This window comes from Sitophilus oryzae, unplaced genomic scaffold, assembly GCF_002938485.1.
Source record: "Sitophilus oryzae breed Bouriz unplaced genomic scaffold, Soryzae_2.0 scaffold_471_pilon_pilon, whole genome shotgun sequence".
Taxonomy (NCBI): Eukaryota; Metazoa; Arthropoda; class Insecta; order Coleoptera; family Curculionidae; genus Sitophilus; species Sitophilus oryzae.
The window spans coordinates 266,115-290,976 of NW_022147053.1; the positions used below are offsets into that span (position 1 = coordinate 266,115).

Consider the following 24,862-nt stretch of genomic DNA (forward strand, 5'->3'; position numbering starts at 1 on the left):
ACAACAGGTACTAACAGGTAATATAAGAAATATCAGAAAAGGCAACCTTAAGACACAAAATATAAAAAAAAAACAACACAAAATAAACAAAAATATACCAGAAATATACCGTATAGATATAATCATGAAATCAAGATTTTGAGCATACGCATTTGCATAATAAAGTACAGGGAAGATTCTTTTTTTACAACTGCATGCTTTAAGACAGCCCTTCTTACAGTTACATTTGATAAGCTCCTCGCAGGCTTTACTAACTTGTGGGATTGATATCCACTTCAGGCTAAGTTTGGCATCAGGAGATTTCTTGGGATCAGATTCATCCAGCCAAAATCAGAAGGGTCTGAAGCATGAATTAGAGGATTTTTCGCAGAAACCCATATGCTCGCTTGATACACAGTCCTTTTGCAATGTAGCAGTAGAGCATCCTGCGTTTCATATCACCCTAACAGCCTGCGTATGGTCTCTGGGTTGTGGTTCCGGTGGCAAAATATCTCCTTTCTGAGCTGGTTCAAACTTTTTGTTTCCCCACCGTAAATTTGAACAAAAAATGATTCTAGTTCACTGAACAAGGGAAAGTCTATTTCAATAGTAAATGGTTTAGTCAAATGCTCACACATTGCAGATATTAAAAACTCTCCTCTTCTTTGCATTGCAAGGAATGCGGTCTTTTTTTTATCTTCCTCTTATAGATGATGTGGAATCACATCCTGTTAGGGTGGTAAATAGAGGCAAAGCGCGGCTAAGTTTCGATCCCAAAGCGTGGTATAGGTTTCCGATATTTAATTTTCTTCTGTTTTTTCCCGTTCCATAATATAGATGATAGCTGGCTTCTCTAAATTACGTCAGCTTACGACACCTTATCTCCGAGACCGCCGCAGCGTGGCCCTTCTTCGAAAAACAAAGCTGGAGCAATATTGCGAATGTTGCATCATTCTTATAAGTTTAGTCAGTTTAGATCGACTTTCGAACTGTTCACGTATTTCTAAGCGGAATAAAACGTATTTTGAGGAATATAGTGGTTTAATTTAAGTAAAAAGACTAATTATCTGTCCCTAATCTAACATCAGAAGTGAGATTATGCCCCAGTGTGCCCAAAAGTAGTGAAAAGTGAAGTTTTTGAACATTAAGACAGTATTGCGTAACATGACGACATGTGCCAATTTCTGACGATACCGATTTTGATCTATCAGAAGAATAATTTCTCCTTTGTATTGGTGATCGTTAAAGGATAAATAAACAATAAAACAATCAATTTGTGAGTGCCTTCAGAACGAAAACATTAAATTGAAGAGAAGACATTGTTCCGTCGGAGTGTGTTGGAGATTCAAATGGAAATGTATCAACAAATGTCGAGCCGATTTCTGAATATTCTAAAGGTACAGTACAGTCACAGTACAGCGAAAAGAAGCATTTATTAATTTATTCGCTATCCAACAACGACAAATTGCTGACTTAGCGAAACAAACAAAGATGGCGATGATGTCATCGTCGTATTTGAAGCCAACGCCTCATCGTAGCAGATGTATCTTGTGCGCAAGCTTCGTTTTGTTACACAACCTGTAAACGAGCAATCTACGAAACTACGATCAAGACAACAGCCGAACAGCGTATACGCAATTCACGAATGGCTGAAAGACTACGAAGCGTGACGAAATTCATCGAAATACAAAGAAGTTAAAGATCGAGTCGGACCGAGTCAACGATAAGATGACGATTATTAAACAAGCAAGACTTTAAAAACATAGAGTAATCAATACTGTCGCCGAACGCCGGACGTTTATGATGACCTCATCACCGCTTTTTCCGAGAGAGATGGCTACAGCTCAGGCAACTGTTATTGTTGAGCAAAGAAAACCAACTTGGATCACGGTGCTTCCCGCTGCTTGCCGCTGCAGAAGATAAACACAATCCATTCGAGAGTTGGTCACATACCAGATGTGTTACGTCATGGATCAAGTTCCAGATTAATGGTTCCTCAGCATTTTCCGCGGCGACGCGACGCACCGCCACCGATGTCGTCAATCCGGACAAGGCTATTGCAGAAGCTGAAGGACGATTGGAAAATAGCCCGAATAAGCGAGCTCAGCACTTTAATGTCTAGCACAGCCAAACTGATTTGTTTACTTCTGAACAAAAGTTGAGTATTAAAAAGTTTTAGTAATATTGAGAATATTATTAATCAAACTATTTTATTTTTATTTGTTTATGGTTGGAGATCTCATGACCGAGAAAGTTTCTCAGCTGACAGACGACTGTAAGGCCCCACAGTTCGTGCATTGTTACCTAAGGATAGATATGCGCTGCATCAGCAACATATCAGCAAGATCGGCGGACCACCGTTGCCGTTCGTAAACAACTATGACCATGGCCTTCCACAATATAAAAAAAGCTAAGTATCAGACCATGTGACATACAGTCTTACAAACGATTTAATTTAGTTCTTACTGGTAATGTAAGAATTGGTAATTTAATAAGTTGTCAGACAAAACTTATTTCAGAATTGAATTTAATTATTTGTTCTCATTTAGTAAGTTGTCATTTAAAAGTGGAAAACTTTTAGAAGGGTTATAAAAGTTAATCTGTACAAGAAAAATAATAATGCTATAGTTAATTTTAAATTTCAATGAAAACAGTGGCAGTTAGTTTCCTTTGTAGTTAAGATAAAATGCCCATATATTGCCAGAGTTTGTTTTGACAGTTTATACAGATTGTTAAATAGTACATTACCAAGTTATGAAGCGTATTGAAATCACTAAAATAATTTAAAGATGCAATCGAACTAATTTTATTTCGAACAGTTGGAACCGAACGCTAAAAAATGTTTTAACACTAGAATTTACTTTCTGGAAAGAAATTTATCGTTTATTATGAGAACTTACAGAAAAAAATTAAAACATGCAAAAATGTGAGATTAACATTATCGTTTAACAATAAGTTCTGGAATTTTTAAGCTACATGAACGAAAATTGTTTCGTGTTTGAAGATATTTTTATAGACAAACAAAAAGGATTTTGCTTAGGTTTGGTTTGGTAAACACTTTTCAAAATCATAACATTTTGATATTTTATTATCTTGTATGATCATGTAGATCATGTTCTTATCTTCTTTTATATCAGTTGAATGAGTCTGAAACTGAGAAGCTGAAACTGAATGAAACTGAGTACTAACTAAGATAATAAAATTAATTTCTAAGATCTAACAATGTCAAAAGTAGACTAGAGAAATTAGGATTTGATATCTTGAGAAAACTGATGTTTACAGATGTTATCATAATTTTAAACATTCCATACAACATAAATTAGCAGCGTACAAATCAATGGTTCATTCAGCATGTTCTCTCGCACTAAGTGAAGCTATCAGAACTAAAGAATTAGAAACAATACAATAAGACAAAACACTAGGTTTAATAAAAGCAATAAATAAAATAATGAGAAGTTAAATGGTACAGCGGTAGCATTTGAACCGTCTTAGGCCATATCAGGTTTACTTTTTAATGTAAATATAGGAAAACAACACTATCAATCTATAAGTTGAACTGTTCAGAATGCAATATCTGTTATATAAAGACCGGTAGAAATTTAGAAGGTAGATTCAAAGAACATAGAAGATCTTTTATAAAAAAAAATATTTCTGCTTGGCAGATGAAAAAATCCATAAGTATTAAAGGTTCTTTTAGTTGCGGCTTTTGACGATGTGGTAAATTTAAAATGTCCATAGCCAACATTCTCATTTTAGACTTGGGTAAATGAAAAAGAGTAAAAAAATAGAAAATGAAATTACGCTAATCATTTCATAGAATCAGGCCATCCATTTTCAGATGGCAAGTGCATTCAAGTAATGCAAGTGTTTAGAAAGACGCAGTAGATAAGACTACTAGAATTCATCAAAATTTACGAGTATAGAAAACAGACTTAAAAAAAGACAAAATGCAACTCCAGACAGAGCTGAGAGCTTATTAGTTCGTGATGTATTTTATTAAAACAAAGCATTTTTTTTGTTTGTTTATTTTAGACATATGCATGCTGCATGTGTTACTTTATTTTACGTTTTCTTTTGAAGAAGCATTCTGGGTCCAATAAAACGCAAAATGATAACAATTATGGAATCAATTTATATCCACTTGATTGATTTGTTTTTAAGTGTGTGAAAAGGAAATGCATCTCTTTTCAAAAAAATAATTAAAGTAAATGACTTTATTCTTGAAATGTTTAGATGGTGGTGTACCTACCATCAAAATTGATTAAAATAATTTTAAGAAAATATTGTACAACTTGTACCTAAGCCTGTAGCAAAAAAATAAAGTATTTTTTTTATCTGTAGCTTAGATAATCGACAGGCATTCGCTGGGAAAGCAATGTAAAATTACAATAATTGGATATAATCAGTCAGGTAAAACAACCCTTAATACCATTGCTGTAAATGTCAGGAGTGGACGAGCATACTCAAATGAAAAACGTATGATCGTAACGCAGTTACAGTAGAGAATGCCCAGTTTAGTGGAGGCAAATTAGGCCCTTGATACAAAGGACCGTTTAAGATAACGGCTTGTCTGCCTAACGAGCACTATGCAATGATTGTTCCCGTCAGGTTATATTTAAAGGTCCCTGTTTTGACAGGCTATATTTAAAGGTCCCTGTTTTGACAGGCTATGTTTAAAGGTCCCTGTTTTGACAGGCTATATTTAAAGGTCCCTGTTATGACAGGCTATATTTAAAGGTCCCTGACTAACAGGCTATATTTAAAGGTCCCTGTTTAACAGGCTATATTTAAAGGTCCCTGTTTAGCAGGCTATATTAGAGGTCCCTGTGTATCAGGCTGTGTTAAAAGGTCCCTGTTTAGCAGGCTATTTTTAAAGGTCCCTGCGTGGCAGGCATAAATTGATTTTATTTTAAGGTTTCTGATTTACCAGGTTATACTTACAGGTCCCTGCGTAGCAGGCATAAACTGGTTTTATTTTAAGGTTTCTGATTTACCAGATTATACTTACAGGTCCCTGCGTGGCAGGCATAAATTGATTTTATTTTAAGGTTTTGATTCACCAGGTTATATTTAAAGGTCCCTGCATGGCAGGCATAAATTGATTTTATTTTAAGGTTTTGATTCACCAGGTTATATTTAAAGGTCCCTGCGTGGCAGGCATAAATTGATTTTATTTTAAGGTTTTGATTCACCAGGTTATACTTAAAGGTCCCTGCGTAGCAGGCATAAATTGATTTTATTTTAAGGTTTCTGATTCACCAGGCTATACTTAAAGGTCCCTGCTAGGCAGGCATGTACAAGGTATCTAGGACTCTGGTTTGAGTGAATTAAAGGTCCCTGTCTTATCAGGCTATATTGAGAAGATGCTTAACTTAAATGTGAGAAATTAATTAAGGTCCCCAAGCCTCTCGTTTGGGCATGGTTTTACGAACATAAACTTCGGCAATGTAAAGCGTCAAGAATTTGTATTTTGGTTAAGTTACTTTTATTTTTGAAAGTTGGATTCTTAAACTAGTTTTGTTTAGCCTTAACCCCTCAGAGGTTAATATGGCAAGCCTTGAAATTTTTGTTTTGCTTTGATGTTGTAAAAGTAACTGCCAGTAAAATCAGTTAAGGAAATTTTGTCTTCAAGATTAATGCAGATTAATTCTGATTTGTTCCCCGAATATATTTTGAACAGTAAGTGTTCTGAAATATTTGCAGATTACCGCTGTCAAAGTTTACACGCTGTCATGTGTTCAAACTGCAAACGGTGCGAGGACACCCCGACGTCAGGAAGGCCGTGATAGCTGGCTTCTCTAAATTACGTCAGCTTACGACACCTTATCTCCGAGACCGCCGCAGCGTGGCCCTTCTTCGAAAAACAAAGCTGGAGCAATATTGCGAATGTTGCATCATTCTTATAAGTTTAGTCAGTTTAGATCGACTTTCGAACTGTTCACGTATTTCTAAGCGGAATAAAACGTATTTTGAGGAATATAGTGGTTTAATTTAAGTAAAAAGACTAATTATCTGTCCCTAATCTAACATAGATATATTGAAAAATCGGGACTAAGCTCTTGGAAATATTCGAAATGGTATATTAGGATACAATTATATCGGAGTCTACGCTTTTCACGAGAACTGTTTTTGATCCTGTCTTTAGAGCATGAATTATATGTAGGATAATTTTGGTATCTGCTTCTTCGTGATCGCAGTTTTCAAACATCTCTGCTCCCGGGCCAACATGTCGAACAGTGTTTTCGTTTTCATGTGTAATGTAGAAATCACACTGGACTCCTAATTTAATTTTTGAACATTCGTTAGATAAAGGAAAAGATCAGTTTTATTATCCGAGTTCCGAAGAAATTCAGACCAGGTATTTTCGTCGTAGAACTGATTTTGATCCTGGCACTGGTACCACGATTTTCTCTTGTGTCCGACTTAATTGACATTTTCCAATAACTATCCCACGTTATGTGCAACTGAGGCTTGTTTTTGAATTCTGATAATATGTATGTCAAGAAACATCTGTTTACATAGTCTTCGAAAGAGATCGTGTCGATTTAAAAGATGTATCAAACCACATCGCCTACCATCCACTACTACGCTATCAAAGTATTGAGGGATTCCAATTTCTGCTGTTTCAGCTGTATCTGAGTTTTCTGTGTGACTCAATACAGCTTAAAATGTCGGATTTTGGTTTGGTTTGGTTCAACTTATTGCGTTCGGTAATGATTGCGTACTGCGCTGCGGTGCGGCTGAAAATTTATAGCAGCGCTGCAAAGTCATAGAAAGAACGAAATTAGTTTTAAAAATAACTGGAAACATTCAAAATAGTTACTTTTCTTCGAAATGATCAGATCATTGGAAGTTTAATTTCTACTTTTATTAATATAGGTAATATTAGTCCAGCTCGTCACATTTTTTATTTTTATCCTAATATTATTACCGTTTTTTTCGATTATTAATCAAGTGATTATGAACTTTGTATACGCCAGTCGATAGGAAATTTTCTTTTTTTTAAATTAGGCCTCTTGATATTTTTCCAAAAAATAAATAGTTCCCGAGAAAATTGCAAAAACATAAAAAAATGTACCTTTGGGGGTGGTTTTCTCTGAATCCTTCATCCTATCTTTTTTTCTAACCAACCAATATACCCATTTCCAGTGAAGGCCAAACTTTAACACGCATAGTAACTCACGACCCATTTTAGCATAGGATTTAATACCTACTATAAGGCCAGTAGTACACTATCAAATTTCTTTGTCAAAGATTTTTTATAAAATATATTTGATGAAAAATTTGACATTGTTAATATACAATATTTTATAAAATCCCTAGATCATATATACCTACTTACGAGGATGCATAAACGCCATACGATTAGCATTAAAAATGACGTATCCAGCATCACGACATGCCATTTTCAAACCGTCTTTATTGCACTTATGAAACGTTCTTACTTTGCGCATGCGCATTAAAAGCTTATTAAAAGTTGCACGTATTTCCAAAGTAATCAGCATTTTATACGGTTTAGACAAGTACAAATTATACATTGTTATGGAAGCCAACTTTTCATTGTTATCAGCATAGATAAGACTTATAATATGTTATCATATTGTGATAACATATGTCATAATCATGTCCAATCATATGTGTTCAGTGAGAAGCCAATCTTAAGTTTGTGCAATTATATTTCTATTTTTATTTCGTTGGACTTTTTAAATACTCGTAAAAATGACTAGAAAGTGTTTGGTGTGTGGAAGTTCTAATATAAAGGTCCTTGAATTATCTTTTCATAGGTAAGTAAAGTATTCAGTTGTTCTTCTATTTATATTAAACCAGATGCATAGTTTCTGGCAAATATATTTAAAGACTATATGACTAGTCAGGCACAGAAATTGAAGCCAAATTTTTGAGATGGAGCTATACAAAATCCGCATAAGTCAGTCCTTTTGTTTCAACGGCTTTGAACTAAGGAAGCGTGAGAAGTGCTTTGCGATTAGTTGATTTATTTCATACTAACCAATACAAGTAGTTTTCAGAGTTTCTATATACTACGCAAATCAAGTTAGCGTCTTACTGTTCGCGTCTTTACTTATAAATTTAATCTCTGCCATACTTAAACAAAAATAAGAAACGGATAGATTTATCTATATTTCAAAAATATATAAAAATTGAAATAATAAACATAACATATTATATATTATTAATATTTAGAGTTTAAAATAGTGCGCGGGCAGTTGACAGCGTTCAGCGATGAAGTAGACGAATCAGATCGTTTTATTTGTGGCGTGAACATAAAAATCGCGTTGAACCAAAAGGATAGACTTATGCAAGATTGATATTCATATTTCATTTGTTTGGCTTCACTTTCCACTCATTGTGTAAATGGGCTATTAACCATATAGTCTTTAAATATATTTGCTTTCTGGTTAGATTTCCTAAGAATATTGATATTCGTACGGAGCGGCTAAATGTATTTTTTATATAATTAAATTTTTTGTGACAGTAAATATTTAATTTATTGTTCAAATACATATACGCATTTTACAAATTAAATTTTTAAAATTAATATTAAAATTTGGCGAGGGGACGATATGTCCTCGACAAGGATAGATAGAGTATAAGCACCACGTGTGCAACAAAGAAAGAATATAAATGTAAGTCGTTGATATGTTTGCGACAGTTTCCATAGTGATTTACTTATCCACGTAAGTATATATGATCTAGGATAAAATCACATATATTACACTGTCAAATTCTTTGATAAAACAAAGAAATTTGATAGTGTAATACTGGCCTAAGAAGAATTAATTGTGCACCCAAATTATATACCACATGCAAAAAACAAAAAAAAACATCAAGCTATAAAAAATTCGTCATCTAATTTAAAAAACTTAGTGCGCTATCATTACATTGTGACATCTAAAAAGAGAATAAAAAACACATAAATAACTAAATATATAATACAGACGTATAGAAACAAATTAAATAAATATTTTTAAGTGTTAATACTTTTTTAGACGTGAATTTCCCTATTCCACTGACTACAAATCCGGACAAGAATGGAAAAACAACAAAAAAAATCAATTCTCCCACAAATGATATTCTCTATCCTACATTCGGGATAAAACAACGATAACAATGAAATACAAAAATATTAATTGATTTACCCTGTTTAAACGTTACTGGTTGACTTCTCCTATACATAGGCCTACGCTCTAAAACTGAATCTATAATAAAAAAAAACATTCAAAATAATATTTCGAAAAAAAATATGGCTAGTAGATATTTTTGTACAGAGTATTTACATATATAGAAAAGGAAGATATTAGTCCACTAAATTTGGTACAATCTATTGTAAAAATCATACATTATTGGTAAGCGACAGTCTTGTGTCGGTATTTACGTGTCTAGGTGTGAATCGGTCGCTTTTGAAAGTCGGGGAGAGAAATATGCAACAAGTATTTACTGTATAACCAAAATGCCAAAAGTTGACATATGATATGTCATTCAGTTCGGAATGCCATTTTCTATCAAATAAAGTAAAAAAATACAGGGGGTACCATTTAAAAATCAAAGGCTGTAGTCATTTCCGGTATAACAGGAAGTAACAGAAAACAATTGAATACGTCAAAACATCCTGATTATGTCAAATACTAACATACCAAATCTCGTTTATATCTGAAAAAATAAAAATGTGAAAAAAAAACACCCGGTAGACATTATTTAAAATTCAATGTTATTAAGAATACACCCCCAAATTTAATGGACTTTTCAAAAATATATATGTACATCACAAGCATCGACATACGTCATGGAAAAGCTATATACGCCGCGACATCTAGACACAAAACCTCCTCAGAAAATTACATTCGTGGTGGCTGAAGTGCGACCTCGTCGAGTACGAGATGACGCTCTGCCTGGGCGTGACCAAACTGCCCTGCAACCACGCCGGCCCCAGGCTGATCTGCCTCTGGACGGGTCCTCTAGGTGGCTCGCTCACCGCCTCGGCGTAAGGGGGCGCCTCGTCGTACGGCGGAGGCGAAAAGACGGGGAAACTGTCATCAGGGGAGGGTGGTCGAGGATTCAACTCGGAATTGGGTGGTGAGGAGAAAGATATTCTTTGAGGTTCCAGGTAGCCTTCGAGGGAAACTGTCATTACTGCGGAATACGGTGAAGGGGGTGCTTGAGGATGGATGGTGGAGGAACGAGGGGTTAGAGGGGCAATGTCTTCGTCCTCTTCTTCGATGGGGGTGTGGTAGCCGGTGCGGTTGGTGCCCTGGGAGGTTACGGATGAACAAGACGAGGCGGAGCTGGCTCGAGCCAACGGGGGTTTGGCTAAACACAATATTGAGGAGGTGGTTCAATGTCGAGTTGAAACGACGTTGAGTATAAACAACTATAGGATGGTTCATGCTTTCGATCTTAACCCTAACAATATCATTAGTCCTAACTTCAAAATAAAACAACGCTAAAGAACGCTAGCGTTCATGCTTCAAATATCGCGATCCTAACAAATTAGCCTTAGTCTTAAGAGTCTCCTAAGGAGTATATGAGTTCTATTATTCTTTTTCTATTCTTAGAGCTAATGCTAATACCAAATTGATTAAGTGTTGACCCAACTCCAGGATTTTTAAGAATTACCGAAATAATATTTGACATATACCTTGGTCATTGTGAAAATTAGACTCTCTCAATTTCCTACATTCTAAGAATATTTGTCAAAACATGTTTCATATGAGCGCAAGCGCATACTTAAATATTCTTGAGACAATTTGGTGAAGTATGAACTGCATTTCCTTAAGTTATTTAGATCAATTTCTTAGGGTTAATGTTAAGGATAAGGTTAGGACTAATACTCTAAGTATGAACCAACCATTTGGAATATTAAGTTAGTTCGTGTTATTAACGTATTTTTAATATAATACAGTGAAAACTAAGTTTATATTTATTATACAGAGTGGAGATAATTTCGATGCCGATTTTCTAATTTATACAATTAAAAAGCTTTGTTCGCTCTTATTTTGTTAAAATATTTGTAACATACAAACATCATTCAAAACACAAAATACGCTTAGATCTATTTTGCCCCGCTCTAAGTCAATGAATAATGAACAACAAACAAAAAATGTTATACACAAAATACTCCGCGAATGTGAGAAATTTTGTTAGTGAAACTTCCAGACCTTTAAATGTTAATTAAATATCATAAATATTAAAACTGGGTGATTTTCGCAAATCTAAAATTTATGAACATTCACAGATCAGAGGACACAGAGTAGATTTTATCAATGTAAAAATTACAATGAAACCGCCGATAGCCTCCAAACGAAAAATAAAAGAAGCTCTTTTAAACTAACTCTAAGTAAAAATAAAAAAAAAACATATACAGAAAATAGCTATCGAAATTGTCGCAACCCTGTATATTGTATGTTGTGATAAAATTGTTATTCACATACTAATAACCACTTGCATCGAAATTCGTTATTATATTCAACTATGTAAAAACTACAGAGAATAATTTATATTTTTGTCCTTTTATCTATATCTATAGATAAAAATTCAATAATAAATCACCATTGGTAAAGGTGTACTGGGCCCGTATTCTGTAACTTTGAAAACATATGACGTTAATTTTCGCTGAGCGCGCACTTAATTAACGATTTCGGTATTCTCGTCTGACGCGCTTAGCGTCTTTACTGATAGCGCTGAGCGCTTTGAAAACGGTTGTCTTAAAGGATCGTTTTGCTTGTCGAACTGTCAGTGAAAATCGAAAAAATTGTGATTTTGTGCGTTATCTTGCTCTTTAGTGAAAATTACTACTTCTATAAATTCCTCAATAAGTAATTGATAATTTACGATTTGGCAGCTACAAATATAGTTCAAAACACCGAAAATGCTGGGAAGCGTGTTCAACACTTCCCTCGTATAATAAGAATAATGGTATATCCATAGAAAAACAGCTTGACATAACTCAACAATAGGTTACGAAATTCACGTAACATTGACATTTTCCATTGTTACATCCGTCAGTGATCAACTTTTGACTATTAGCTACATTAGAAATTGTGATGTTGCCAATATGTGCTCAACGCGTATCCAGAACACGATTCGCATGGCAACGAGAATACCAAAGTCGACTGCCTTGCGTTTCGCTGATCGAATACTTGCGCTCACCGCTTTGAAAGCGTAACGTTTTTATGTCAAAGTTACAGAATATGGGCCCTGATATGCTAAGGATAAGAATCATTTAAAATATTTTTGATGCAATAATAATATATTATAATATTATAACATGGCATGTTATAATATTTTAAGGATCTGCATTTTCACTACCTAAAAACGGGGTTAAAATAGACCAAACTGTTATTAAGAAAGAAAGACCTGTGTTACATTGATATGAAATAGAAAGACTGTTAAAAATCCATCACCTCCTTCAAAACTGTGGAATAAAAGAGATAATCTGCGATTTATAGAAATAATGCTACATTTTCTTAATGAATGACAATTTTTTTGTTTAAATATCGTCTTCATATTACTGAAATCCAACAAAAATGACTAAAAAAACAAAATGTAACATAAGTTTCTATTTTTCAGAAGACTGATTATAAATACCTCATTAAATTGAATATAATTTCATATTTAAAATGTATGTGTGTCTTGAATTGACTTGAGTGTTTTTATATCCAAAAATCAGTTTTCTGTTTATATTCAAAACAATATAATCATTTAAACTATCGTTACCTTGAATCTTTTGCTGGTTTGCTTTGATACGGTCCATTTTGATTTTAATTTTTTCCAAGATTCTCCTTTCATCTTCGCTTTGTTCGTCCATCCTCTTCACTCGCATTTCTTCTATTAGCTCGGCACCTAATATTTTCGTTAATTTTTAAATTAATTTCTATTACATCGTTTACATCTGCTTTAAATATCTTGGGTACCTTAGTTTTGTACAGAGTGTCCCATGTTTGTGTGCAAAAAATTACCTAGTTAAATTAAATAAAATAACAGTACTCATTTAAACTAGACTGATTTATTCATTTAATAAATTATTTCTTTTTTATTATTTTTTCATTTTTTTAGACTGATACATAAATAAATGCCTTTATTGTCAAAAAATTTTTCAATTTGTAGACAAAGGTAAACTAACAAACAAAGTAAAAAAACAAGGTACACAAACAAACAAAAGATAATACAAAACATTATACAAATAATATTGTCAGTCTTATTGTTAAAATAAACATTTATAAATGTTTACAATGTCAAAGAACAAAAAAATAAAAATAATATTCAAAAATATTTAGCTAGTTTATAGTAAAATATCAATGACCTCTAAATAAATTCATTTCGATGTCATTAGTAAATATAGCAATAGCAAACATTAGACCAGTGTTTACAAGATCAAATTCGATTATCAAAATATAATTCATTTACGGCGTAGAAAGCCTTGTCTAGTAAATAAGAGTTCAATGCTGTGCGAAATGAAAAAAATGATGATATGTCATTTTAACAGAACGTCAACGGTTTCTTGTAGACGTATCTGTTTTTAAAAAAAGTAAAGTGTTCTCGAATAGTTGAATTTAAATATTTTAAATAGTTTTTTTCTTTATTCTTTGTTTTTTTTTGCTTCCGACGATGGAAAGAGATAAACTTTCCGAAACGTATTTTTTTCTTTGTTAGGCAAATTTGTATTACTGTAAACATAACTTCTGACAAGCAGTATTTTTCTTGCAGTGCAGTGGCGAAATACCCATAAAGGATTTTTTTGGAGAGATGAATCCGTCACATTAGACATTTTTTAGACTGATTTATGTTAATAAGTTAAATAAAGCATATTTTTGCCTTATTTATGAAAATAAGTATAGAATATAGGATATTTTAAGAAATATCATAACAAGACCAATGAAATAAAAAATATAATACATTTTAAAAAAAATTAAGGATCAAGTTTGACTCATATTTTGAAAATGACAGCTCCCAGCGAAAAAATAGTTACTCCACTACAAATTCGCCCTGTATTTCAGGAACTAAGAGGTTTAGGACAAATCTCTGTGTATAATAGCATCTTTAATTTCATAAAAAAGTAGCAAGGTAATGTGAAAACATCTTCATTGTATCCCTACTTATAAACTAATAACCCCATAAAACACACGAAAATGGAACACTCTGTACAGTACGGTGTCTTTTTATAATATAATATTTGCATACACATTTTTCTGTTTATTTTATTAGGACCATAAAATAAGTTGTTACATAAATATCAACTTCAAATGTCAAATCATATGCCGGGTCCAGACCAAGGCGACAAGAAATAAAACGATTTTGAGACAATAACAAGACAAACTTGCGACAAAAAATTGGGAATTCTGACAAGACAAACTTTAGACAAATTGTCCACACTGCAAGGACAAAAGTACAACAAAGTCAAAAGTTTAGTTGTTGCGAATGAGTTTTATTAACCATGTGTGATCTCACTGGTCTCCTAGTGTTGGCAGCACACTGCGCCGACAACTTGTAAAATATACGAACAAAACGTAGACATTTTGATTTTTACCGACTCGAGACGGGACATTGAAAAGACTCCGAATTTTGAAAAACAAAAATGAGACAAAAATGTCGCAGAAATGTATTGGATTTGTCGCAATTTTGTCGTAAAACATTAATGTTTCTGTCTTGTTTTGTCTGCTTGGTCTGGACCCGGTAATAGATTACGTTTAACCGACATTAGCTATAAAATCTGTCCAACAAGACAGAGAAGATTTCGACAGATGACATTTATAAAACGACAGAAAAAAAGCAATTTACTTCTGAATTAAAATTACAAACACAACTGTGCTATAGTAAACGCCACGAATGTTTGGGAGTGATTTATCGGTCGCTACCATGTGAACTAATCTGTTCAAGGTCACATAAAACTTAATTCCAGTGCCGTGGTGTTTCAAGTCATCTAATAATCAATATATAATCTGTTGTAATTTGTTGTTTTAATTGTCAAAGTCTTGTCAAAACATATATTTGGTTATAAATATAAAATGAAAATCGCAGGTAGATGATTAGACTGGGCGTTTAAAAACCTACGTCTGCGGTAAAAATTTACGTTTTTAAAGTAAAAATGATAGCGCGCGTGTCGATTCTAACTTCATCAAGCGATGAATCACTCCCAAACATTCGTGGCGTTTACTATACCGTCATGGACTTCTTATTGGACAGAACATAATAGAAATGAATGGATAAACTTTGGTAGTTTTTGTGTATTTTACAACTTATTTTCTATTATCACATATTTTACTGCGTACCTCTGGAAGCTAAAATTGTCGTAGCTTTGGTATCGTTGATCATGTGGAAGAAATTGTAACTTTGGAACAGACGTTTCTGCATTATTAATAAACCGAAACAGACCCCATCCCAAAACAATCCCAGGTATTCCCTAGGGACTTTACATTGACTTGAACTAGGTAAATCGGCGATTTCTTCTATGTTTCCGAATTTTCTCACACAGCCTATACCGAACAACATCAACCAATGACACTCTCCTTGATAGGCGTGCACAAATACACAGCCGATCAATTGGAAACAGGCCTTTATTAAAATGACGCATACGTTATAACCTAACAACCAATTCCATCTAAAACAGTAAAAATGTTTTACAAAAATTGATATCAGACCAATTTAAGGGTCCAGGGGAAAACTTGATAAGCGTCCATTTCTTAATTTTAGGATTTTACAATATTATAGTAGGTCTAACTAGTCTCTATAAAATTTATAAACTCTGCAGGGCAATAAGATTGTTAAATCCTATGATATATGCCTAGTAAAAATATAGAATACACGGAAAGAACCTGATAACAACCTTAAATGGCGCTTATTATGCTTTTCCCCGGAGCACCAACAACGACGTCTGTTCCGTATATGAATATAAAAAAGTATTTCATTCATTCCTTAGTCTTTTTATTCAAATTACTTTAATACTTACTTTTTTATAATATCTTTTATCGGTCGCAAGTACATGTCTGAACCTTCCCATAAAAACAGGAATGTGCCTATGAGGTAACCGACAGAAAACAAGTTAGTTCGATTCGTACCGGCCAAAAATACAGCTGCAAGTGTTGCGTAGAATAAACTACACAGTATACATCTTTTCGCTATATCAAGGTAAGACCTAAAAAGACGATAAGGTTAAATTTGGTATAATTACACTTATCTCAATAATTCAACAAAGTCGGCTTAGTTATTTATACCACAGTTTAAAGAATATATACCAGTTGGCGCACTCTTCGCCCGTATCAAAATCCCTCATAACTAACTGGACTTTGTTTTATGTATTTAAATTTTTGTAATATAATTAAGTAGTGTATTGTACTTTTTAGTGGTTTACTTAATAAGTTATGTGTGTTATCGTGTGTTATAAAAGGACCTATGGAATCCGTTAAATTAAAAATTAGACACATTACAATAAATACCTGCAGTAAGTAATAAAATCTGGAACAGGGTTTTCAAAATTCTTATCTTCCGCCAAATGAATTATAGAATCGTTGCTTCCTCCCGCGTAGTTCCTGCCAGAATATCGGCCTTCTATCCTAAACACCACCCACTGACGGGACACGAAGAAGAGAAGCAAAAAGTCCCATATCAGTCTTTTTGGATTCGGGGGGTACTTATCGTTGATAAGGTAAGCCCACTCTTGGAGCCTGATCCAAAGAGGATTTTCATTCCACGGGTAATCTTGAAAGGAAACGCATCACAGTATTTTATTAATAAAGTTTAAAGCCGATTACGATCATTTATATTGGGTCATGTAATAAACTAGGTCTATAGTTACCTATGCATAAAGTGGGCGGCAAACCAACAACCATGAAGTACTGAACGGGTAAAAGTAGGGCGATAAAAAACACATAAAACACCCAAACTTTTGACAAAGTACTCCTTTTCAGGGAATACAGTATCACCAACCAAAAAGAGTAAAATACTGCGTACAAATCCATACGAATGGCTATCACAGCTACTGTTGCCATAAAGCTTATCTAAAAAGTTATATAAACTTGTGAATTCAAGTCTCAATAGCATTTGTTAACTCAGAGAAATAGGCAAACATAGAGGAGTAATGGAATATTTTGGTACTTCTCTAAGTTTAATTATTTCTCCGAGATTTTTTACAAAATTGTACCTCAACACCGAATTTAAAGTACGAATAATTCGCTAGATATTTAAGCATATTTTGTAAATTCTTATCCGCATCTGCCCTGGTGATTCTGGGAAACATAAAGAAGGCTCTTGTGGTGGGTCGACCTCTGGCCACTCTGTAGTAATACTGACGTACCAAAATGACGGAATATAACGTCACTATTAAGATATAAATTATGTTCCATTTGACTAAACTGGGGACGGATCGGCCGACTTGGTCGGATTTATCGAAACCCAACCAATGCATGTTGTTTTCTATCCTGTCGGTTTGGTTTCCAGTACTATTTTCCTTAAAAAGAATAATTACATAATCAGGTAAATCGTAATATTACCATATAACTAACATACCGGGTGCGTCTCAAAAGTGGGTCATCCCCTATAACTTTTTTATTTTTTCAGATAAAAAAACGAGATTTGGTATGTTAGTATGTGACATAAATTAGGATTGATTGACGTATTCAATTGTTTTCGGTCACTTCCTGTTTCACCGGAAATGACTACAAATTTTGATTTTTAAATGGCACCCTCAGTATTTTTTTTAGTTTATTCCATAGAAAATGACACTCTCAATCGAATGACATATCATATTTCAACTTTTGACATATCGAAACGAGGGTGGCTCATTAGCATATTTGGAAAAAGCATTTTTTTACGAATAATTTGATACCACACACTTGGTATTTCAAGTCAATTTGTCGTTATGAACCGCATTTTATAATTTTAAATAAACCATATGCGAAAATGTCAAAAATTAATATATGATATGTCATCCTATTCAGAGTGTCATTTTGTACCGAATAAAGTAAAAAAATACCGAAGGTGCCATTTAAAAATCAAAAGTAGTAGTCATTTCCGGTGAAACCGGAAGTGACCGAAAACAATTGAGTATGTCAATCAATCCTAATTGATGTCATATAATAACATACTAAATCTCGTTGTTTTACCTGAAAAAAATAAAAAAGTTATAGGTGTGAGGCACTTTTGAGACGCACCCGGTATACAGGTTGTTAACTGGACAGTTACTTATAGGGGAACAGAATGGCAACACTGCTTATTGAGAACGCATGCATAGGGTTTTCTGCCGACTCGTCCCGTCGCGTCGTCTATTGACGAGCGCGCCGAGGTTGCCACATTTCAACAATAAAGCTCTGGCCGCGAGTAATAAACAAATTAACAACCTATATGTAATGACTACAAATACATTTTAAAAAATAAAAAATAAGAATATTTATTATCTGACAAACGGGTCTGAAACCGGAGACAAAAATGCGTAATTCAATCGTTATATCGCGTGAAACGAATTGTATATAAATATGCCATTTTAAATCCATTATAGAGTGCAAATAAAAATACTTACTGCGATACAAGTGACATTCCAAATACCCGGATCAATATATTTAATTTGGTACAGCATTCGCGCTAGTAAAAACAGTGATACCAATATAGAGCTTGAATAAATGGTAAATAACTGTACCGGTCTTCCCAAAGTCAAAGATGCCGGTATCAACAGTATCAGAATGAAATATAAGGCACACTTGTCATAAATGCACAGCAACATGGCGAAAAATAGCACTAATCGCGGCATATGGATCTCCAAAAATATATAAAACAGATTTAGGTATCTCTGTAGTCTGGTCAGCCATTTTTCGAGGACTTCTTTTAATGTGATGTCTGAAAAGAGAATAAGAAGTAGGATCGTCAGAAAAAATAATTAAGAAGAATTTAATGGATATTTAACTATAATGGAGCTTAATGGAAAGTAACTATAATAAAATCTTAAAAATGTGAGTAGGGATACAGGTAAACGATACTAAACTAGAGGTGTGCAGTTCGTGAACGAACTAGTTCCAATGAACTATTTCGACCCCGGAATAAAAGGAACTAGTTCCTGGTTTCTCAAAGAACTAGTTCCTCAGGACCTATTCCGGGATCGAGACTGTGACCGATATAGAATGATATGCGACGGCGACGGATCGGCTAGCGCGCGTAGCCCGATGTTAGGCAGGAGTGGGGAGTGCCAGCCGCACGTTATCGGATCCGGACCTAGAGAAACTAAACTAAATAAAAGACTAGTTTACGTACGTACGAATCGGGCCAGCGCGATCCCTGCTAGGCAGGAGTGGGGAGTGCCAGCCATATGCCGTATGTTATCGGATCCGGACCTAAAGGAACTAGAGGAACTAAATAAGACTAGTTTACGTATGGATCAGCCAGCGCGATTGATGCTAGGCAGGCGTGGGAAGTGCCAGCCGTATGTTATCGGATCCGGACATAGAGGAACTATTAAAACACTACTTCACGGAAATCTATTCAGTCGGCAGATCCGAGATATAATACAAGGCGACGACGATGGATTCGGCCTTGTCTATTGCCACAGCCGGCGCGGCGTAATTACCACAGAAAATTGTCGTGGATACTGTTTTTGATTTTTAGTTTGTTTTTTAAATATTTTATGGAAATGTTTCACTTTAGATCCCTAAAATTAAGAATTTTTTTAATAAAATTTAATAATTTTAGACAAAAACAAAAAGCTTGAAGTGAAGAAAAATGCAATTTTTCGTAAAATGTTTGTAATATTTGCTCTAATTGATTTGTGATATAGTTTTTTAAACTCTGGTTTGAGTTTCTTTTTTATATTTTTTTATCTGCAATAAAACTTACCTATAAGGGAAATTAAAATAACTTTCGTTGCACATCATAATACGACCACCAGCAAACTCCATAAGACGACGCATGGTGTCATTAATGACGTGCAACGAAAGTTCTTCCAATTTCCCTATATATGTTTTTAACATACACAATTACACGTCTTGTTATATCTCCGTACATTATAAAAATCATACTGTGAATAGTTCTGACTGACAACAAAACGCATTAGCAAGCAAGGGGGATGTCAATGTTAGTCGGGAACTATTGTGAACTAAAGACCTAGTTCAAGGAACTATTCCTCTGGAGGAACTAGAACTAAGGAACTAGTTCCTCCCAAGGAACTAGAACTCCCACCTCTATACTAAACACTTTAAGCAAAAATTAGTATGAATTTATAGTACGAGCGCTAGCAACGTCGGGAAAACAAGTGTTTTAAGACGTCTGGCTCTTTGATATATCTTTTATTATGCTCTCTGGAACATCGTGCACGCCGTCTGGCTGCTGATACACGTTGCGTTCACTACTGCGCATCCAAAGAAGATCCTCTATTTTTTTACTCTGCGCTTTAAATTCTAGTATTGAATAAAAACCGAACAACTCTCCATTAGCTCGGCGCGTAGAGCTTTCGCCTATGAAGCGAAGGTCAGTGGTTCGATACTGGCTGGGGGTGCAACTTTTTTATTTTTTTTTCCGTTTATATTCTGATAGTAAAGTAATAAATTAAATAAATCTGTGGTCTTTACCATACACGCCGAGGAATATCTCAAAGACTGGACTGCGCAGTCCAAACCTTGAGGGAAATCTGAATGTATGTGGTAACTTTTAGAATAGAACACTGCATCTTTAAATTTAATGTTAGTGTAGATATTATCTTTCACATTCTTAACTCAAATTCAAATAACAACCGTCTACTTACTATCAAAATCGCTTAATTCGAACTTGTAACAGGACGAAGTCGGTTCGTCTTTTTCGCTTCTCTCAATCACTTCGCCGCCTTGCATGGAACTCTCGTTTAAATCCTCATCGCTTTCGTCCACAATGGCTGTAGTGTTCTTGGGATCGGATAATTCCATGAACTCTTTGTGGAAATAATGCAACTGAATCACCGTGATAATAACGAAGAAGGTTGGTGTTACAAGCCTGACGAAGAGTTGCTTTGTTTCGAATTTCTCTAGTCCAATATCCAGCTGTCTAGAGAAAATAAATAAGCGATTTTAAATGGTTGTATCTGTATACAGTTGAGCTAAAACGTGAATTCATATACCGGATGCATCTCAAAAGTGACTCACCCCCTATAACTTTTTTATTTCTTCAGATAAAAACACGAGATTTTGTATGGGAGTATATGACATAAATTAGGATTGATTGACGTATTCAATTGTTTTTAGTCACTTCCTGTTTCACCAGAAAAAACTACAACTTTTGATTTTTAAATGGCACCCTCGGTATTTTTTTTACTTTATACGAAAGAAAATAACACTCTGAATGGAATGACATGTCATATGTCAACTTTTGACATTTTCACATATGGTTTATTTAAAATTATAACTTGCGTTAAAAATCGCAACGCTGTGAATTAACGGTTTTCTACTTAGATGAGCCCGTTCTGTGCATACAGCCCATAATCCAATACCGCCCGTGTTAATCTTATGGTGTTATGCAATTTTCGACCTAAAGCGTTGCGGGGATGGACGGTTGCTTGATTTTTATTTTTACGTATACTTACTGCTCTTTATTGACATGCAAATATTCCTTCCAATATTCCGGGAAGTTATCGAACTGGTAGGTATAAGTCAAAACCAGTACCAACATAGAGAAAATGATTACTACCAGCCAAAATCCGAACATCATTTTTCTCCAAATGGTAAAGGACAACTGAAATTAATAACGAAATAAAGCCATAGGAAAACCTACAGTGGTTGATATAATATTTAGGATAAGTAAACAATAAAATACATTTCAAAAAAAATGTTCATTTCTACAAAATAAATAATTTTATCAAATAAAAAATAAATCTGGAAAATAATTATTTATCAAAAGTAAAGAAAGAACACCACAAAATATTATTAGTTATAGAAAATCATTTTATGTAGAATCAAATCACGTTAAACGACAATTAATTTATTTTGACATATGTCAAATAACAAGTGCCATGGAGGTAGATAATAAATTACACTTTACATATGTAAAAATTGATGTTAGATGTCAATAGTATTGGAGGAAGGAGGCTTTCGAAATTTTATTAAACGGTTTATGTATATTATTCTTGTTATTTATAAATATTTTTCGATTTTTTTCTCTAAAAATCATATAAAAATTTCAAAAGCGTTAAAGCATTTGTACGTCTAAATTTTTTAGACAAATAACCAAATATTTACCTGAAAAGATAGTATAAAGATAAGAAACAGTGCCATATAAACAATACGGAACCCGGTCATCCTTTGTCCGGTTATGGCAACAGCAAACAACGTAATTGCGACAACCCAAATCCAGAATTTGGTTAAAAACTTTTTCAAATAACCTCCGACCACTTCCATTATTTTGGTCTCTGTTTTCTTTGCTTCGCCCGAAGTACCTTAAAAATCAAAAACAGTCAATAATATTAACGTATTCAAATTTAGAATACCCTATACATGAACACCAGAGCTGCAAGCTCACAGAAAACTTAAGTCTCTTTTTGACTTAAATCACCTTAATGACTTAAATCATTTGATTTTAAGTCATATTTCGAAAGCTGACTTAATACTTAAAATTTAGTCTTTTATGAAATTTAAGTCTTTTTTTCATATACAGGGTCCGGCAATAGTGCGTCGGGCATCTGTAGCTCCTAGAATGAAAAACTTGAGAATTTTGTTTAAGTGCAAACCTAAAGCATGTACTAGTTTGTATTTCCGGAAAATATTTTAACTTCTATAGGGTGGCTCAAAAAAGCGTGGGCGGATCTGGATGATTTTTTTAAATGGAATACCCTGTATATTATTGCATTTTTGGCTTCCTTTCAGATCGCTTTACATAATCCTAAGATATGAGTAAATTTATTTCGATAGTTTCAGAGATATTAAAAAATAAATCAAAAATATATATTTTTCAACCCTTCTTAAAAAAAATATTAAAAATACAAGAACTGTTCTGAAATCAAAACTATATTAGATATTTACTTTAGATGGTCTGTTCTTACTTTGCTATAAAGATGGTAATCGTAAATCACACAGGATGTTTAATATTTTACGCCAAACTTTCAAAAATATAAAATAACTTTTCTTCGTTTTTTTTTAAAATGGAACACCCTGTATATTATTTTTTTAAATGATTGAGAATTAAAAAATAAACATTTTTTGTATTTAAAGTATTTCAAAATTTTTAATACTTTTCCGGATACACGCAGTATTATTTCATATGGCGCTTTCAATGGTAAAATACGAGAGAGAAATCATTGGGTGGCTTTGATAGAAATTTACTATGGAAAATGCCATATGAAATACAAAACCGGGAATATCTGCCAAACCGTTACAAATTTTGAAATACTCTAAATGCAAAAAATGTTCATTTTTTAATTCTCCATCTACTGAAAAAATAATATACAGGGTTATTATTTATTACAGGGTTATTATATTTATTATATGTTCCATTTAAAAAAAACAAAGAAAAATTATTTTATATTTTAGAAAGTTTGGCGTAGAATTTTGAACATCCTGTATGATTTACGATTTCCATATTTATAGCAAAGTAAGAACAGACCATCTGAAGTAAATATCTAATATAGTTTTGATTTCAGGACAGTTCTTATATTATTAATAATTTTTTTTAAGAAAGGCTGAAAAATGTATAATTTTTATTTATTTATTAATATCTCTGAAAATATCGAAATATATTTACTCATGTCTTAGGATTATGTAAAGTGATCTGAAAGGAAGCCACAAATGCAATAGTATAAAGGGTGTTCCATTTAAAAAAAATCATCCCGATCCACTCACACTTTTTTCAGCCACCCTATAGAGATTAAAATATTTTCCTGAAATACATCCTAGTACATACTTTAGGCTTGCACCAAACCAAAACAAAATTCTCAAGTTTTTTATTCTAGGAGCTACAGATGCCTGACGCACTATTGCCGGACCCTGTATATTTATCATAAATTTTTAACCGCGGCATCAAATATGTATTTACCATCTTTAGTTTCATAAAAAAAAGTAGCAACTGTGAAAACCGTATCTTTGTACCGCTGCTCATAAACGAGAAACCCTGTAAAACACACAAAAATGGGACAACCTGTACGAAGTACCACAAAATTTAATTTGATTTAAGGTGTTGATGTTTTTATGTCCTTGATGCGTTTATTTTTTTATTGTTTATTATAGTTGTTTATACTAAGGGCTGGTAAAGGTTAGTCTTGGGTCGAGATTTCTGTATGTAAGAAGACTACAATGCGTTTATAATGTACTGAACAAAGAGAGGACAGTAAACACGTTGCCAAACGTATGAAATAAACCGAGAAACTGTGCACATCGCTAAGAGACGTAGAAGGGGATATAGAGCAGATTTGTCGCAGTTGACCGGTCGACCCAATCAATACCTCTGTCAATACCTCTTCACGATTTAATTACGTCTCGTGATACTTAATTTGTTTATTTATTAACGAGTCGTTGTAATTTTCCCTATAGCTTGAATTTTTTACAAGTGCAAGCTAGAAACACTTGCATTTTTGGTAAAAATAAGTGGAATTGAGTGAGTGTTCGATAGTGGTTGCGCTATTATTTAGGAACTCTGAATTCAAAACTCGATATCTCGAAATCTATTAGAAATAATAGATTGTAGTTTTTTCAAGAACTTTGTTAATATTTCTGCTGTATTTTCTTTGTAGACAGTATGTGAAAATCTTTATCAATAAAAAAATTACACGATTGCTGAAAATTGCTATGCTCTAAAAGTAAATGGATGGATTGTTTACAATTTTTGAATGGAAAAAACAACCTTATCGAATTTTTCTTATGTAAACATATTGTAAAATATCCGATCTTGAAAATAAAAAAAAAGTTTCAATATCTAAAGTGGTTCTTGAGTTATG

At 33.6% G+C, this 24,862-nt stretch overlaps 1 protein-coding gene and 1 long non-coding RNA gene across 7 annotated transcripts in view; one reads left to right on the top strand and one right to left on the bottom strand.

The window, feature by feature from the left end:
* Positions 1 to 24,862, bottom strand: part of LOC115886178 (piezo-type mechanosensitive ion channel component) — a 91,787-nt gene that overhangs the window by 37,665 nt on the left and 29,260 nt on the right. For 4 of the 6 annotated variants that reach the window (XM_030905267.1, XM_030905266.1, XM_030905269.1 and 1 more), the window contains 11 exons: positions 22,176 to 22,372; positions 21,524 to 21,672; positions 20,714 to 20,988; positions 18,506 to 18,819; positions 17,132 to 17,437; positions 16,787 to 16,988; positions 16,428 to 16,689; positions 15,941 to 16,126; positions 15,264 to 15,592; positions 12,712 to 12,837; positions 9,138 to 9,197 (listed from right to left, as the gene is read on the bottom strand). In XM_030905267.1, coding sequence (XP_030761127.1) covers positions 9,138 to 9,197; positions 12,712 to 12,837; positions 15,264 to 15,592; positions 15,941 to 16,126; positions 16,428 to 16,689; positions 16,787 to 16,988; positions 17,132 to 17,437; positions 18,506 to 18,819; positions 20,714 to 20,988; positions 21,524 to 21,672; positions 22,176 to 22,372 — 2,406 coding nt within the window. The remainder of the gene's footprint in view (positions 1 to 9,137; positions 9,198 to 12,711; positions 12,838 to 15,263; positions 15,593 to 15,940; positions 16,127 to 16,427; positions 16,690 to 16,786; positions 16,989 to 17,131; positions 17,438 to 18,505; positions 18,820 to 20,713; positions 20,989 to 21,523; positions 21,673 to 22,175; positions 22,373 to 24,862) is intronic. The other 2 variants (XM_030905270.1, XM_030905268.1) reach the window with 1 other exon arrangement.
* LOC115886180 lies at positions 824 to 5,956 on the top strand. Its single transcript, XR_004050852.1, has 2 exons — positions 824 to 4,855; positions 4,990 to 5,956. It is a non-coding gene; the product is annotated as an uncharacterized LOC115886180 (long non-coding RNA).